Source organism: Pristiophorus japonicus, chromosome 14, assembly GCF_044704955.1.
Source record: "Pristiophorus japonicus isolate sPriJap1 chromosome 14, sPriJap1.hap1, whole genome shotgun sequence".
NCBI classification, from domain to species: domain Eukaryota; kingdom Metazoa; phylum Chordata; class Chondrichthyes; family Pristiophoridae; genus Pristiophorus; species Pristiophorus japonicus.
In genome coordinates this window covers 183,315,433-183,332,764 of record NC_091990.1, presented here as the reverse complement: position 1 = coordinate 183,332,764, position 17,332 = coordinate 183,315,433, and the positions used below count along the sequence as shown (strand labels likewise).

Genomic DNA, 17,332 nt, shown 5'->3' with positions numbered 1-17,332 from the left:
TCTTTTGCTCGGTGTCCATTTTGGTCTGATTACACCTCTGAAGCCTTGGGGTACTTTTCTACATTAAAGCACAATATAACTGCAAGGTGTTGCTGCTATTGTTGATTGGTCAAAGGGACGAGACACAACATCAGGAACACATTCGCAAAGGTGGCTAAAAACAGAATTCCACTTCAACAAACTACGTCGTACAGTAACTTGCATCCTCACTGGCGCAGAGAGTTCATCCTGCGAGTCGTCGAGCTAGATAGACCAGGAAGTTCCTCGGGTCCAACTCTAAGCTGAAGAGTGCTATGATTTCATTCAGTGGCTCACCAAGTCAAATCGACTGTGCAGAGATATCTGATGGAAGCGTGCATGGACTTTGGGCAAAGCTGAGAACTTGCTGAAATGTGGCAACCGGTTGACTGAATGGCCGACCAACATTCACTGTTGAGGCTCATAAATGAGCAGTAGTCACTTGGGCAAGGTACCAGAGGATGATCAAAAACAAGTGCAGCACAGCAAGGAATCAACACCATGAGAAGGGGGATAAAAATAAAAATCCCAAAGAAAAATTAATGAAGCGTTTCAAGGACTGGTAAAGTGTCTTTCAAAACACCACAAGGTTTCTTGTGGAGATCTGTCACATTGTCATCTTCAATCTCGCCTGTCCATAAAAATGTGTCAACATTGCATGACACATAGAAGCATCTGACTTTAGATATACAGCACAGGAGGCCATTCAGCCCATCGTGTCTGTGCTGGTCCTTTGAAAAATCTAAGCAGCTCCCATACCACTTCGCTTTCCTCATATCCAAGCAAATTTTTGCTTTTTAAGTATGTATCTAATTCCCTTTTGAAAGTTACGATTGAATTGGCATCCACCACCCTTTCAGTTCGTGCATTCCAGATTGTAACAACTTGCTGCTTAACATTTTTTTTCTCATTTTCCCCTGGATTTTTTGCCAGTTATCTGAAAGCAGTGCTGGTGTGTCTGGTTACCGACTTTCTTGCCAGGGGAAACAATTTCCATCAAAACCCCTCATAACTTTTAACACCTCGATTAAATCTCCCACGACAAACAGCTCCAGCCTCTCCATATAACTGAAGTCATGCATGCAACCATTTTGGTAAATCTCCTCTTTATCCTCTCCAAGGCCGAGACATCCTTCCGAAAGTGTGGCGCTCAGAATTGGACACAATGCTCCAGATGTGAGTTCCCCGATGAACTAAGGAGAGAAGTACTGAGAGACTTTTTTATTGAAGGAATAGGCCACGCAGGCATATTCCGAAAGCTTATAGAGACTAAGAACTTGACTCTAGAGGCAGCAGCACTGGTCACACAGACGTTCTTGGCAGGCGAAGAAGAAACGAGGCTGATCTATACTTCGGGTACGACAACCAACGAGGCATCGGAACATTGTGAAACAAACCGCTACCCCCACACACAGACAAAGGCAGGAGAGCAGGCCTTCAACAGCAGGCAGTGGCGCCAGAAGCCATCAAAATCAAGGGCCACATGAACGGCCGATCACACCTCATCAACCCACAATGCGAGCAATCAACAGATTGAGAGAAGCTCAAGGGAGATCAGCCAGACGCAGCTCATCCTTCAGAAACAATGGAAACGGTCTGTGTTGGAGATGTGGGAGAAGGCACTCAACCAGGGGGTGTCGATTTCAGCATGCCGTTTGCAGAAACTGCAACTACACAGGGCATCTGGTTCGCATGTGCAGAAAAACAGCAGCTCGGCTGGTATACGAATCGGAAGGGTCGGAAAGCGGACCAGAAGACGGTTGGAACAGTGCACGGGACGCCGAGGCACAGCGGGTTAACACGATCAATGTCCACTGTTCTTACACCAAGACGCCTCCAATTATGATGAGGGTTCTACTCAGCGGGATACCCGTCAACATGGAACTGGACACGGGGGCCAGTCAATCCCTCATGAGCGTTCAACAATTTGAATAGCTGTGGCCGCACAAAAGAAACAGACCAAAACTCACAAAGATCGACACCAAACTAAGGACCTATACTAAAGAAATCGTCCCAGTCCTTGGCAGCGCCATGCTCTCAGTCACACACAAAGGGATGGTGCACCCACTTTCCCTGTGGATTGTCCCCGGGGATCTCCCAGCCCTGTTGGGGAGAAGCTGGCTAGCAGAACTTAATTGGAAATGGGATGATGTTCACGCCATGTCGTCAGAGGAACGGACCTCCTGCTCAACAGTTCTAAGCCGTTTTGAACATCTCTTTCAGCCAGGTGTGGGCACCTTCAAAGGGGCTAAAGTTAAAATCTACATTACACAGAATGCCAGACCGGTCCATCACAAGGCTAGAGCTGTGCCTTATGTGATGAGGGAAAAGATTGAAAACGAACTGGACCGGCTTCTGCGGGAAGGCAAGTCCCATCGTCCCCGTCATGAAGCCTGATGGATCCGTGCGAATCTGTGGGGATTACAAGTCTACCATAAACAGAGTCTCCCTACAGGACCAATACCCACTGCCCAGAGCGGAGGACCTATTTGCTACGTTGGCTGAAGGAAATCTTTTCTCGAAACTTGACCTCACATCTGCGTATATGACGCAAGAACTGATCGAAGAGTCTAAGCTACTCACCACCATCAACACACATCGAGGCCTTTTTGTGTACAATCGATGCCCATTCGGCATCAGGTCGGCAGCTGCTATATTCCAGCGGAACATGGAAAGTCTGCTCAAGTTCATCCTGGGGACGGTTGTGTTTCAAGATGACATACTCATCACGGGCAGGGACACCGACTCTCATCTCCGCAATCTTGAGGAAGTACTAAGTCGATCGGATCGGGTAGGCCGAAGAGTTAAGAAATCCAAGTGTCCGTTTCTCGCGCCTGAGGTTGAATTTTTGGGCAGAAGGTTTGCCGCTGATGGAATCCGCCCAACCGAATCCAAAACCGAAGCGATTCGCCTGTCACCCAGGCCCCGGAATGTCTCGGAACTGCGCGCCTTTCTCGGGCTACTCAATTACTTTGGGAACTTTAAGCAGAACTTGAGCACGCTGCTGGAACCTCTCGTCGTGCTACTCAGAAAGGGGTGTGATTGGTTTTGGGGGGACGCCCAAGAACGCGCCTTCAATAAGGCACGCAACCTTCTGTGTTCCAACAGTGTTTTAACCTTTTTTGACCCAGGTAAAAAGTTAGTTCTTACGTGTGATGTGTCAGCGTACGGGGTCAGGTGCGTGTTACAGCACGTCAATGATGCGGGTAAATTGCAGCCCGTTGCTTATGCCTCCAGGTCACTTTCGCGGGCGGAGCGCAAGTATGGTATGGTTGCGAAGGAGGCGCTCGTGTGCGTGTACGGTGTCAAAAAGATGCACCAATACGTTCTTGGGGTCAAGTTTGCGTTAGAAACCGACCACAAACCCCTCACATCCCTACTATCCAAGTGCAAGGCAATAAACGCCAATGCCTCGGCACGCATTCATGCTGGCGGCTTACAACTACACAATAAGGCACAGACTAGGCACAGACAACTGTGCCGATGCACTTAGCAGGCTACCCCTGGCGACCACAGAAGGGTCCGACGAACAGGACTGTGAGATGGTCATGGCAATCAATGCCTTTGAATCCACAGGTTCGCCCATGACGGCTCGCCAAATCAGAGCCTGGACGACCAGCGACCCCACGTTATCTCTAGTTAAAAGATGCGTTTTGACCGGTGACTGGGCAGAGGCTCGCGATGCCTGCCCCGAGGAGATCAAACCCTTCCATAGGCACATGCATGAACTCTCACTACAGGCAGACTGCCTGACGTGGGGCAGCCGAGTAGTTATGCCCTTACGAGGCAGGGAGGCGTTTGTCCGGGAGCTCCATCGCGAGCACCCGGGGATCATCCTTATGAAGGCCATAGCCAGATCTCATGTCTGGTGGCCTGGCATTGATGCAGACGTGGAGCTCTGTGTCCGTCGGTGCATCATTTGTGCCCAACTCAGTAATGCCCCCAGGGAGGCCCCGCAAAGCCCCTGGCCCACCAAACCGTGGTCGCGGGTACATGTAGACTATGCGGGCCCATTCATGGGCAAAATGTTCCTCGTAGTCGTTGATGCATTTTTAAAATGGATCGAGTGCACCATTTTAAACTCGAGCACCACCTCCACCACTGTGGAGAGCCTTAGAACCATGTTTGTAACGCACGGCATTCCTGACATATTGGTCAGTGATAATGGTCCGTGCTTCACCAGCGCAGAATTTCACGATTTTATGGTTGACCACGGTATAAATCACGTTTCAAGCCGGCCTCCAATGGCCAGGCGGAGTGAGCAGTGCAGATCATTAAACAAGGCATGCTCAGAATACAAGGTCCCACGCTGCAGAGCCGCCTGTCGCAACTGCTGCCGGCATACAGATCTCGTCCGCATTCGTTGACTGGGGTTCCCCCCGTGCAACTATTGATGAAACGAACCTTAAAGACCAGGCTTTCGTTAATCCTCCCAGACATGCATGAAATTGTTGAGGCTAAGCGTCAAAAGCTAACTGAGTACCATGACTAAAACTCGAGCGGGAGGTGGAATGAGATAGGGGACAAAGTGTTTGTGCTAAACAATGGCCGGGGTCCCAAATGGCTTGCAGGGACAGTAACAAAGAGGGAAACAGGCTACTGGTTGTATAAATGGACAATGGCCAAACCTGCCGGAGGCATGTAGACCAAGTAAAAAGTAGATTCACTGATAACACTGAAGAACCAGAGGCAGACTACAATGTGGAACTCTCACCACACCTGGTGGACAGACAGGTGGAACAACCTGAGGAAAGGGCAGTCTCAACAGACAGCCCAGGCAAGATACCAGCAATCACACCGAACGAAAAACAGGCACCAAGGCAAACAACTGAACCACAACTAAGACGCTCCACGCGAGAGCGCAGACCACCTGAGAGACTGAATCTATAAAGGCAATAAGACCTTGGGGGAGGGGATGTCATGTATCTCACATTACTGTATATAACTGTATCTTACCATGCTTTACATGACTGTAACTGGATATGACCTGTAACAATAAGCATACCTTACCACCAGGGGTGCACTTGCAGGAGACACTCCATACCTGTCCCACTGAGGTATGTAAAGGGAGGTCTCAGGCAAGTGCAGCACTGGAGAGCTGGAATTAAAGGTGCAGGTCCTGAGTGACCCTGACTTAGAAACATAGAAAATAGGTGCAGGAGTAGGCCATTCGGCCCTTCTAGCCTGCACCGCCATTCAATGAGTTCATGGCTGAACATTCAACTTCAGCCTGTGTCTCGTGTAAGTCAGTACATTAGAGTCAGGACTTAACATTAACTACTGGGGGAGTGGGACTAGCTGAAGTGCTCTTGCAGAGAGCAGGCACGGGCTCGATAGGCCGAATGGCCAGCTTCTGTTCTGTAATTATTCTATGATTTTATGATACCGTTACAACTTCAATATCAAAGTAGTACACACCTTCTCTGGAGTCAAACACTTCATGTTGGTAGATTTAAGAATGTGCTGCAAGTATTCATTTAGGTCAGTAATGTTCGTGTTAACTGTAACCTTAATCAGAAAAGAAAAACAAATGAGAATCATCCAATCATCCATGAAAAGTCACTAATCGTCGAAAGAAAAGTATTATTTTGGTAAATGGTTTCCCTACCTTATTCTCCCATTCAAACTCTGCCCACATCTGCCGAAACTCTGCATCAGTGCACAAGGCTGGCTGAATATAGTCCATGATATCAATGTGAATGTCACTCAGCACCACGCAGTTTCGGTCACTGGCTGCCCCAGATACATCATATACTGCAAACACAGATACAAGACAGAACTGTCAGTTAAGTAGTTCAATTCTTCCATTGGAGAAAAAGTTATGTCAGAAGTTGAAATTAAAAACTATGTTCAAAATTCAATTCCCCACTTTAAAGAATATTAAAACACATTAGCTTTAAATCACCCCATTTTCAATGGTCGAAAGAAAGATTTGTTGCCTTTTCAACAAAAATCCACAAAATCTTCTTTTAAAAAGGCAGGAGCAAGGATCTCACTTCTGACATTTTTCTTCAGGCCTAACACACAATTGTTTTTGACTAAACAAAATTCCTACTCACCGATATTACCAAAAATGATGCCATTTTCTGTCGAAGCTACTTTCACATTGGCCTTAATGTTCGCAAAATCATGAGGAGCAAGAGTCAGAGGCGAAGGTTTCTCCACCAGTTTTAGATCACCTAAAGAAAAAAAGGTCAAACATTTACTCACATTTAAAGCCTGCTGATTCCTTTCCTTTATTGAAGTGTGACCTTACACAGCGATCAATGTGGCCAAAAATAGTTGTCCACATTGGTTGCGGTGGAAGCACTCTTGCCTTTGATTCAGTGAGTTAAAGCCCACTTGGAAAGCACATAATCTCGGCTGACATGTCAGTGCAGTACCAAGGGAGTTCTGCACTGTTGCAACTGCATCCTTTCAGGCAAGACATTAAAATGAAGCCTCCTCTGCTATTATTAAGCAGATGTAAAATATTCCACGGCACTATCCGAAGAGCAGCGAGTTGGTTGTACAACACTTCAGGACATCCTAAGAACTTGAAAAGCATGAATTCAAGTTCTTTCATTCCTTCTTTAACCCATTCAAATTATAAATATTAAAGTTTTGAGATATTTCTCCCTCTTTAAACTCGTGTTTACTTTTCTTCTTAAAGAGACGGCACACCCCAGTTATAACACTGTTAATGCAGTCCTTGGCCTCTTTGGTATTGCAGAAAACGTGTCATTTGCAGCTGACAATCACTCTGCTGCAAAAGCAGCATGGTTGAGGTTAACCTTAGTGTCATATTTGAGCCCGAAATGAGCTTTCAACCACATATCCGCAGCATTACCAAGACCGCCGATTTCCACCTCCGTAACATTGCCCGTCTCCGACTTTGCCTCAGCTCAACTACTGCTGAAGCCCTATTCCATGGCTTTTAAAAAAAAACTTCTCGACTTGACTATTCTAACGCACTCCTGGCTGGCCTCCCACATTCTACCCAAGTAAACTGGTGATCCAAAACTCGGCTGCCCGTGTCTTAACTCACACCAAGTCCCGCTCACCCATCACCCAGTGATCGCTGACCGACATTGGCTTCCAGTTAAGCCACGCCTCAATTTCAAAATTATCATCCTTATTTTCAAATCTCTCCATGGCCTCGCCCCTCCCTATCTCTAATTCTCCCCCGCCCCCGAGAAGTCTGCCCTCTTGAGCATCCCAGATTATAAAATCACTCATCCATTGGTGGCCATGCCTAGGCCCCAAGCTCTGGAACTTCCTGTCTAAACCGCTCTGCCTCTTTACCCCTCTCTCCTCCTCCAAGACGCCCCTTAAAACATACCTCTTTGGCCAAGTGGTTGGTCACCTGCGCTAATTTCTACTAACGCGTCTCGGTGTTAAATGTTTTATCTCATAATATTCCTATGAAGCACCTGGGGACATTTCACTATGTTAAAGGCGCTATATAAATGGAAGTTGTTGTTGACAGCCGCTCACCCACACAACTATGAATGTAACTCAACACTGAATTCTGAACTTGAAACCTCCTGACCTGTACCACACTTGGTGTATTTACCCACAGTCATGAGGGGTGGGGAAAACCCGTTTTAAGAAGGTCCTTCAACATGCTCACACTGCCCCCCAAAGAAAACAGCAACTTGAACTTAACTGCCATAACCTACCCAATGTGGCTAATTCCAGTGTGCAGTTCTGAAGTGTATCACTGGTTTGATTGACCACAAGTACATCAAGTACAATATCATATTGATTAACATGTACATAGGCTTCTGCATACACTGGATCAGAGAAACCAGTCAGTTGCGTAACCTGCAAAGGACAATAAAATAATTAACTCAATAATCCAATAACTTTCTTGAAAAATTGCACGGTGGAATCTGGTTATGTGCAGTGTATCAGGATCAAAACAAAAAGTAGACGATAATCAGACTTACATAAAACAGGAATGACGACCATGAATAAACCATTATTTGGTAAATATCTGCTAATGATTTATCTAATTTGGAAATACTGCACACCTCCATCACGTCGATACAATCCTTCTAAGAGAAAGTTGTTAAGTCCCAATATGTACCCGACTAAGTCCTGATACTGTTCGGCCTTTAGGAAACAAATATCCACTGCCAATTACTGAAGGCAGCAGAATTTCACAACTTCTGGATTTGCTATCAGAAAGGGAAAATCATGAAAATGCCATTGGGTTATGCACATGGCCCATAATTTGATGTCAAAATAACAGCAAAGCTAATAGCGCTCCCCGTTATTTATGCACAAATGCTGCAGCAATTTCAGGCGACAGCAGAGGAGAGGTTAAAGACGTTGCTGTGAAGATGCGCCACTCCACCGTTAATTTCGCGAAAACAGCATCTCCTGTCGACCTCACCATTGAAATGCATTGAACGGTGTGAAGTTGCTGTATGTGTGTAGTCGACACAAACCAAACATGCCACAGAAAGTTAAGTCAAGGCATTTCTAGTCTAAGTACCCTTTTAACCACGTGGTAAGTGTTAATTACTGCCAATCAATTTCTCTGGCACTGGAAATTAACTATTACAAATGTGGAGTCTCATTCCTTCAGGTTTTAATTGTTGTGAACTTTAAAAAAAAAGTGTAAAATTTAACACTGTTAGTTTTCCTTTCCGTCTTTTTTCTTTCTCTAAACCCAGTCTTAAATTTCCCCCTCTATTTCTCTTTCTGTACCTGATTTGGCATTGACTTCACCCACTCTAATTTACACTTGCTTCTCAGTCTTGGCACTGTTTCACAATCCTTCAATCTGATTGATAAGGAGATGCCCTGTTCACTCCTGTCCCAGATGCCCCGTTATCAGCTCACACTTTAAGCAACTTGCAAAACTTTTAAAAACCTATACGTGCAAAGACAAATTTAACTAACAGCAGACCTGACACAGCAAATTATGGGCCATGAAATCCAAACTATTTCAGATAAATATTCTATTCCGTAACAAAATTCAGCCCTTCCACCCCAACAAAATGCTTTTTTTTTTAAGTCTTCGATAAAGCTGTTCATCTTTTGGTCAACTGCAGAATGTTACTCAGCAGAGGAGCTCAAGCATCTTCAAATGACCAGCCAAGTCCAAGAAGTCATTATGTGGATAATCATAGGTGCAAAACCATGCAAAATCCATGTTGCCGTATGAGTACATCAATTCACAACATTAGGTGATCAAAGTCAGCTCCGGATTCAAATCTTAGAAACGTTAAAAATGCTACATAACTACAAAATAACATTGGAGAAAATAACAGTGGATTGGGTACAAGGGAGCTATTTACTAAGAGACTTCTATTGCATTTGCACAAAATATTTCTCAGTGCAGGGAAGACCTACCTGGCAGCATGCACAGGCTGTAATAAGGTTTATAAGAGCTTTTTGTTTAAAGATAGAGAAAGGTCAGCCATTTCACAGTACCTTGCTGAGCTTGGATGCCAAGGGATCAGAAGCTTCTTTTCGTTGTGTGTTACCCATTGCAGCCAATAAGCTGAGTTGAAACTGGTCCTCCTTCGAGGACATCTCATTCTTAGCCATCAGCTGCATGAAGGAAATGGGATCGTCTGCCTGCACCATTACATTTCTCTTTTCAGATTGTTTCTAAACGGCACAAAGAAAAAGGTTTAAAGTGGAAAATATTCAATATACATTTAAACAAACAAACAGGCATTTTTACAGTAGTGAGGTGAACATGAAATTTATAATTTCTCTGTTCAAAGAGTTAACTGTAAGCACACATCAAAACTCCCAAAATATAAATCCTAGGTGAACTGGACTCAAGTCTGAAAATCAGAATTTGAATCCAATCCAACCAGACATACTCCCCCTGTGGGTAAAGGGCCATATTTCACCAGGTCATTTGGAACATATCGCAGAGGGCTGTTGGTGAAAGGATTTGAACACAAAGATGAGAATTTTAAATTTGAGGCATCGTTGGACTACGAGCCAATGTAGGTCAGCGAATACAGGAGTGATGGATGAACAGGACTTGGTGCAAGTCAAGATCAGGGCAGCAGGGCTTTGGATGAGCTGAAATTTACGGAGGATGGAAGATAAGAGGCCAGCCAAGAGAGCATTGGAATAATTGAATATGGAGGTAACAAAAGAATGGATGAGGCTTCATTTTCAACCACAACAGAAAGGAGGAGGAGAAATTGCCAACAGGATGTATGCTGTTAGAAAATTGAGTCATGTATTGACCAAATAGATCACTCCCCTTGGACTTGAAGTTGCATTTGTCTGGTATCGTAAGGACATAAGAACATAAACATAAGAATTAGGAACAGGAGTAGGCCATCTAGCCCCTCGAGCCTGCTCCGCCATTTAAAAAGATCATGGCTGATCTGGCCGTGGACTCAGCTCCACTTACCCGCCCGCTCCCCATAACCCTTAATTCTCTTATGGTGGGGACAGCAGTTCCTCACATACCTATCATCATCATCATCATCGACAGTCCCTCGAAACGAGGATGACTTGCTTCCTCGCCAAAAAAAGGACAAATTCGCAGGTGTTTCAATGAAGGACCCGAACTACATCCTGAAGGGTGGAAGATGCCGGTGTGTGAATTGTTTTAATGTGGGGTGGCCGTTGCACACCAGCCACCACATGGGCTTGACAGAGCTCGGTCTTGGTCCAGTGGCAAGGATTACCAAAGACAACTGGAGACCAGCTCTGCTGCATAGACCGAGTGCGCACACGTATCGCAGTGTGGGCTGGTCCGTGCTGCCCCTGGGCCCTGATCACGTCGCTCCACAGTCTCTCGCCGCTCCTGCTGTATCTGCCCACGCTCCAATCACCGGCCTGGACCTTGATGACGTCACTCTTCACAGCCGTCGCCCTCCTGCACCAGCTCGCGCTGTACCCTGAAGTGTACGCCTCCACGCTGCCCATGGATGCCGCTCGCCGCTCCTTTTATGGCCCCGACCTGCCGCTGTCACATACATATAACTTGGATCTCAATAATATCTACATCGTTCTTAAAAAGGAAGAATGGCTTCAGATTAAGTCTGCACACATGAAAGGAAGGTTCAAACATGCCAAGAAAGTTAAATTAGGTCAAAAAAGCCAAAGTCCAAGGGCAGGACCTAAATCAACTGGTGGGCAACCCCTTGCATTATACAGGCAACTCTCGTTTATCCTGATACAGATCTCATGGAAAAGCCGCTGTAACGGAATTTAATATAACTGTCACACACGTGAATATCTCGCTCACTTCAACGATCAATTACACACAAATTGACGCAGCGCGGACTTCTCTCTCACTTTTCAACGGTCACACACATTGAAAGCAGTTCGAGCTGTCGGGTGTACAATGTAAAATGTCTTGTATTGAGCATTCAGTAGAAATGAGAAATTATAAAGAAGTCTGAAGCTGGCAGAAGTGTGCGTAACTTGATGGGCGAATATGAAGTTGGATCATCAATAATTTACGATATCAAGAAGTAAAAGAAAGATTTAGAAAGTTTCACCGCTGCTCCTGAATCTCCCGTGAAGGAAATGTCCCGCAAGAATGTGCGAAAGTTGAAGATTGACAAACTAGACCAGGTGCTTTATGAATGGTTTTCTTTGAAACGGTCTGAAGGTGTGGCAATTTCAGGGCCAAAGATTACAGCAAAGGCCAAGGACTTCAAGATGAAAATGAATCTCGCTGAAGAGTGCATTTTCTCAGAGGCCTGGCTCACACGTTTTAAGCAGCACCATGGCATTCACCAGCTGGATGTGTCGGGCGAGAAAAAAAAATCAGCAATGAGGCCGCACAGAATTATTCAACAACATTTGCTGAAATGGTGCAGGAAATGAAATTGACCGCAGATAGAATATACAACGTCCAAAGAGACTGGCTGACTATGGAGGTGTTTTGCCAACTGTTATGTTGGTTGCAGCAGGGGAGAGGGAAGTTGCAGGGTTTAAAATGAATAAGGAGAGGTTAACAATCTTGAATTGTGCCAATGCCCCTGGAGAACATTGGCAAATCAAGGAACCCACGTGCTTTAAAAGGAATTGCTCATTTACCAGTTAGCTATAAGGCTCAGAAAAGTCCGTGGATGGACAAAGACATATTCATGGAATGGTTTTCAACAGAATTCGTCCCCCAAGTTCGAGAAAACATGAAGAAAATAGGCAAACCCAATGGGAAGTGTGTGTTGCTTCTGGACAATTGCAGAGTACATCCGCATGGAGGTGTTGGCACAAGTTGTGGCCCAATGTCATATTCGAAGACAGTGCTTCTGATGACGAAGAATTCGAAGGTTTCTATGTACAGACTAATAAAAAACAGGCTGTTGCAGAAATCGTGGAGATTGTCAACAGTGCACACGAAACAAAACGCACTTAAATCCTGAGCAGAAGATGATATTGCTAAGTGGATAGATGTTGACATCAACACAGATGTAGCACAAGCTCATACTGACGAGGAACTCATCGGCATAGTCACCAATAAAGGCAAATCTGACGAAGAGATGAGCGATTCAGACAATGAAATTGAAGAGAAAGAAAAAAAGATTTGGACACGTGCTGAAGAAGCAATGAAATATATCGTTGGTTTTTGAGAGAATTCTCATTTTACTTCTCACGAGGTTCTGCAAACTCATCTCGTCCACAACATTTTAATTAAGAAAATGAATTCAGTTCAACAAGCAGATATAAGATCGCGATTTTAAAAATCAAGCTCAGTTTTAATAGAATAAAATCATTTTTAATACGAGACGTTATGAATCAATTTTCATGTATTTTATTACATTCACTTTCAGATAACATGAACTAAATCTTCGTGGGTGGCTCTATCACCTTCAAGTATCAGCTTTAAAATGTAAACTCGCCCCAATGGAAAATTCATTTACCCGGAATTGCCGAATCCCCCGAGCGATCCGGATAAACGAGAGTTTACTGTACTGTAACTTGATCATCATTGCAAAGCAATTAATAGTCTAACTGTTGGGTCAAGTCATACCCCGATTCTGGAAGAAATGTGTTAGGAGATCCCCTAGACCCTTGGGCAGTTTTTAAACTGCAACAGAGTTGTTTCAAATGATTTGACAGTGCAGACATCACCTCGCCCACCCCCCCCACTCACCCATCCAATGCATTTATAAAATTTACCAGCCAAGGACACAGCTCTGTAATTAAACTGTGGCTACAGGGCTCAGTCTGGCAGCTGCACCAATTACTCAACCTCATCTACCTACATAATCTGTACCAACTTCTTCACCGTGGCAATAAAATGTCCATTTATTCTGACAGTGCTTTGCCAAAGTCCAGCCCCTCAAAAAAGCCCATCTGTTAACATGCAGTGATGGAAATACTAATTGAGGAAAAATTACTTTTCTGATAAAAAACCTCAGTAAACTTGGAGCATCGTCTGCCAATAGCACCTTCAAAGCAGTGGTGCTATTTGTTCAGTACAGATAGGTCAGGGTTATTCATTAACATATCGAATGATTCTACTGAATATTGCAAAGCTTAATGTTCAGTCAGATAGTAGAGTATCAACCGTAGATTTAAAAGCTGATACTCCCTGAACAAGCAATTCTATTCAGAGCAATGGGGAAATGTGCTCGGCAGTGCTCATTTCTGCATTTTTCAAGAAATAAATGTAATTTTTAACCATTTACTTGCAAGTCTGATTTCAATGAATACCCTTATTCAGAACAGGGAGAGAATTATAATATGATTAGTAGCCTTTTTCATCTATGGACTTTAAAAAAAAATATATAAATCGGATTGGTTTTTAAGCTGGCAAGTATACTTGCTTTTATCACATTACACTTTTCCGACAATTATTTGAAACATTAGCTTCGTACATTCCCCCATTACAAATACATACAAACCATCTTTAGCAACAGAAATGTTACAATTCTCTAACATCTGGTACAATGTATATGCAATATATACTTCACACAATTATTACCTTCTGAGAAAGCTTCTCCTCTTCCAGTTTGGCTGACAGCATTTGAGAGAGGGATTTCCTGCATTCTTTGTTAAAAATACTGCTCATCAGTGGGGAGCACTCGGAAAGCACCTTAAGGCACAGTGAGATACGGTCCACATCATCATCTGTGATGGATTTCTTTGGGAGTGATGATTTACCAAGGTGTAAAATGGTGGCCATGATTAGCATGGCCTCTGCAGCAAAAGTCTTTTTTAAAAAAGAAAAGAGTACACATAAGAACATAAGAAATAGGAGCTGGAGCATATCGAGCCTGCCCCACCATTCAAGATTATGGCTGAACTTCTACATCAACTCCACTTTCCCACTCTATCCCCATATCCCTTGAATCCCTTTGTGCCAAAAATCGATCGATCTCGGTCTTGAATATACTCATTGACGGAGTATCCACAGCCCTCTGGGATAGAGAATTTCAAAGATTCACCACCCTTGAGTGAAGACATTTCTCCTCATCGCAGACCCCTTATCCTGCGACTACGACCACTAGTTCTAGACTGTCTGGCCAGGGGAGACAGTCTCTCCAAATCTTGCATGTTTCAATGAGATCAGCTCTCATTCTTCTGAATCAGAGATTCTATGACCATTCTATTCAATCTCTCCACATAGGACAAACCTCTCATGAATCAACCGAGTGAACTTTTGTTTGCCCTCTCTAAGGCTAGTATATTCTTTCTTAGGTAAGGAGACCAAAACTGTGCACAGTACTCCAGGTGTGGTCTCACCAAAGCCCTGCATAATTGCAAGACAACATCCTAACTCTTATACTTGAACCCCCTTGGAATAAAGGCTAAACTGCCATTTGAGTTCCGAATTGCTTGCTGTGCCTGCATGCTAACTTCCTGTGATTCGTGTACAAGGACTCGCCCACCGCAAAAAAATCTCTGAATACCAACATGTATTAGTCTCACCTTTTAAAAAATATTCTGCTTTTCCATTCTTCCTACCAAAATGGGTAATTTCACTCTTCCCCACGTTATACTCCATCTGCCTCCTTCATACCCACTCACTAAACTGGTCTGTATCCCTTTGCAGGCTATTTGTGTTCTCCTCACAGCTTACTTTCCCACTTAGCTTTGTATCGCCAGCAAACTTAGATACATTGCACTCGGTCCCTTCTTTTAAAATCATTAAAATAAACTGTAAATAGCTGAGGCCCAAGCATTGATCCTTGCAGCACCCAAGTTACAGCCTGCCAACCTGAAAATGACCTGTTTATCCCTAATCCTTGTTTTCTGTCCAGTAACCAATCACCTATCCATGCTAATAGATCACCCCCAACCCCATGAGTCCTTATCTTGCACAGCAACCTTTCATGTGGCACCTTATCAAATGTCTTTTGGAAATCAAAATATACTCTATCCACTGGTTCCCCTTTCTCTAATCTGCTAGTTGCATTCTCAAAAAAACTCTAATAAATTTGTTTAACACCATTTCCCTTTGATAAACCCAAGCTGACTCTGCCTAATCACATGATGATTTAAATGCCCCGCTACCACTTCCTTAATAATGGATTCTCCAGACGACTGATGTCAGGCTAACTGGCCTGTCATTCCCCGTTTTCGCTTTCCCTCCTTTCTTGAATAATGGGGTTACATTTGCTACCTTCCAATCTGCTGGGAACGTTCTAGAATCGAGGGAATTTTGAAACATCAAAACCAATGCATCCACTATCTCTGCAGCTACCTCTTTTAGAACTCTAGGATGTAGGCCATCAAGCCCAGGTGATGTGTCAGCTTTTAGTCCCATTAGTTTCTCAAGTACTTTTTCTCTACTGATATTAACTCCTTTAAGTTTCTCACTCTGCCTTGGTTCCCCACTATTTCTGGTATGCTGTGTGTGTGTTCTATTGTGAAGCCAGATACAAAATATATTATTTCTTCTGGTATCATTCTGGTGACTATTTTTGTGTTCCTTTTGCAATGCCTCTAAACCTTTTTATAATATGGAGACCAGAACTGTTCAGTGCTCCATGTCTGGTCTAACCAAGGTTGTGTACAAGTTCAATGCAACACCGCTGCTTTTCAAATCTATCCCTCCAGAATGAACCCCATTGCTTGGTTTTCTGGTTTTATGGCCTTATTAATCTGCATCCCTACTTTGTGATGTGTGTATCTGTACCCCTAGATCCATTTGCTCCATTCCCTCATTTAGACTCTTATTTTCCAAGAAGTATGTGGCCTCCTTAATCTTACTATCAAAATAGACCACCTCACACTGAACTATATTGAAATAATTTGCTAATTACACACCCATTCTGCAAGTTTATTGATGTCTTGTATTTTCTTGCATTCTTCCTTTGTATTAACTACACCCCCCAATTCTGTAAATTTTGAAATTATACTTCAGATTCCTGGGTCCAAATTGTTCATGTAAATTGTGAACAGTGGTCTCAGCACACAAGAACATAAGAAATAGGGGCAGGAGTAGGCCATATGGCCTCTTGAGCCTGCTCCACCATTCAAGAAGATCATGGACTCAGCTCCACTTTCCTGCCTGTTCCCCATTAGCCTCAACTCCCCTGTAGTTGAAGAATCTGTCTATCTCAGCCTTCAATATATTCAATGACTCAACTTCCACAGCTCTCTGGGGTAGAGAATTCCAAAGATTCATGACCCTCAGAAGAAATTCCCCCTCATCTGTCTTAAATGGGTGACCCCTTATTCGAAAACTATGCCCCCTAGTTCTAGACTCCCCCACGAGGGAAAACATCCTCTCAGCATCTATCCTGAAATCCCCCTCAGAATCTTAAGTTTCGATAAGACCACCTCTCATTCTTCGAAACTCCAATGAGTAAAGGCCCAACCTGCTCAACCTTTCTTCATAAGACAACCCCTTCATCCCAGGAATCAACCTCGTGAACCTTCTCAGAACTGCCTCAAATGCTAGTATATCCCTCCTTAAATGAGACCAAAACTGTACGCAGTACTCTAGGTGTGGTCTCACCATGCTCTGTGCAGTTGTAGCAAGATTTCCCGACCTTTATACTCCATCCCCCTTTCAATAAAGGCCAACATTCCATTTGCCTTCCTAATTACTTGCAGTACCTGCATGCTAACCTTTTGTTTCATGTACGAGGACACCCTGTATCGCAGCATTCTGTAATCTCTCTCCATTTAAATAATATTTTGCTTTTCTATTCTTCCTACCAAAGTGGATAACCTCACATTTTCCCACATTATAGTCCATCTGCCAAATTTTTGCCCACACGCTTAACCTATCGATATCCCTTTGCAAACTCTATCCTCCTCACAACTTGCTTTCCCACCTATCTTTGTAACAGCAGCAAATCTGGCTACAATATACTCGGTCCCTTCATCCAAGCACTGATCCCTCTGGAACACCACAACTGCTCAAATCAGTCCT

The 17,332-nt window shown here is 44.0% G+C and overlaps 1 protein-coding gene across 1 annotated transcript in view; it reads right to left on the bottom strand.

Annotated features, from left to right (window-relative positions):
* Positions 1–17,332, bottom strand: part of copb1 (COPI coat complex subunit beta 1) — a 61,608-nt gene that overhangs the window by 5,364 nt on the left and 38,912 nt on the right. Inside the window, exons 15-20 of the mRNA XM_070899938.1 lie at positions 13,931–14,158; positions 9,445–9,624; positions 7,680–7,824; positions 6,078–6,197; positions 5,627–5,772; positions 5,437–5,526 (exon numbers count right to left, since the gene is read on the bottom strand). Coding sequence (XP_070756039.1) covers positions 5,437–5,526; positions 5,627–5,772; positions 6,078–6,197; positions 7,680–7,824; positions 9,445–9,624; positions 13,931–14,158 — 909 coding nt within the window. The remainder of the gene's footprint in view (positions 1–5,436; positions 5,527–5,626; positions 5,773–6,077; positions 6,198–7,679; positions 7,825–9,444; positions 9,625–13,930; positions 14,159–17,332) is intronic.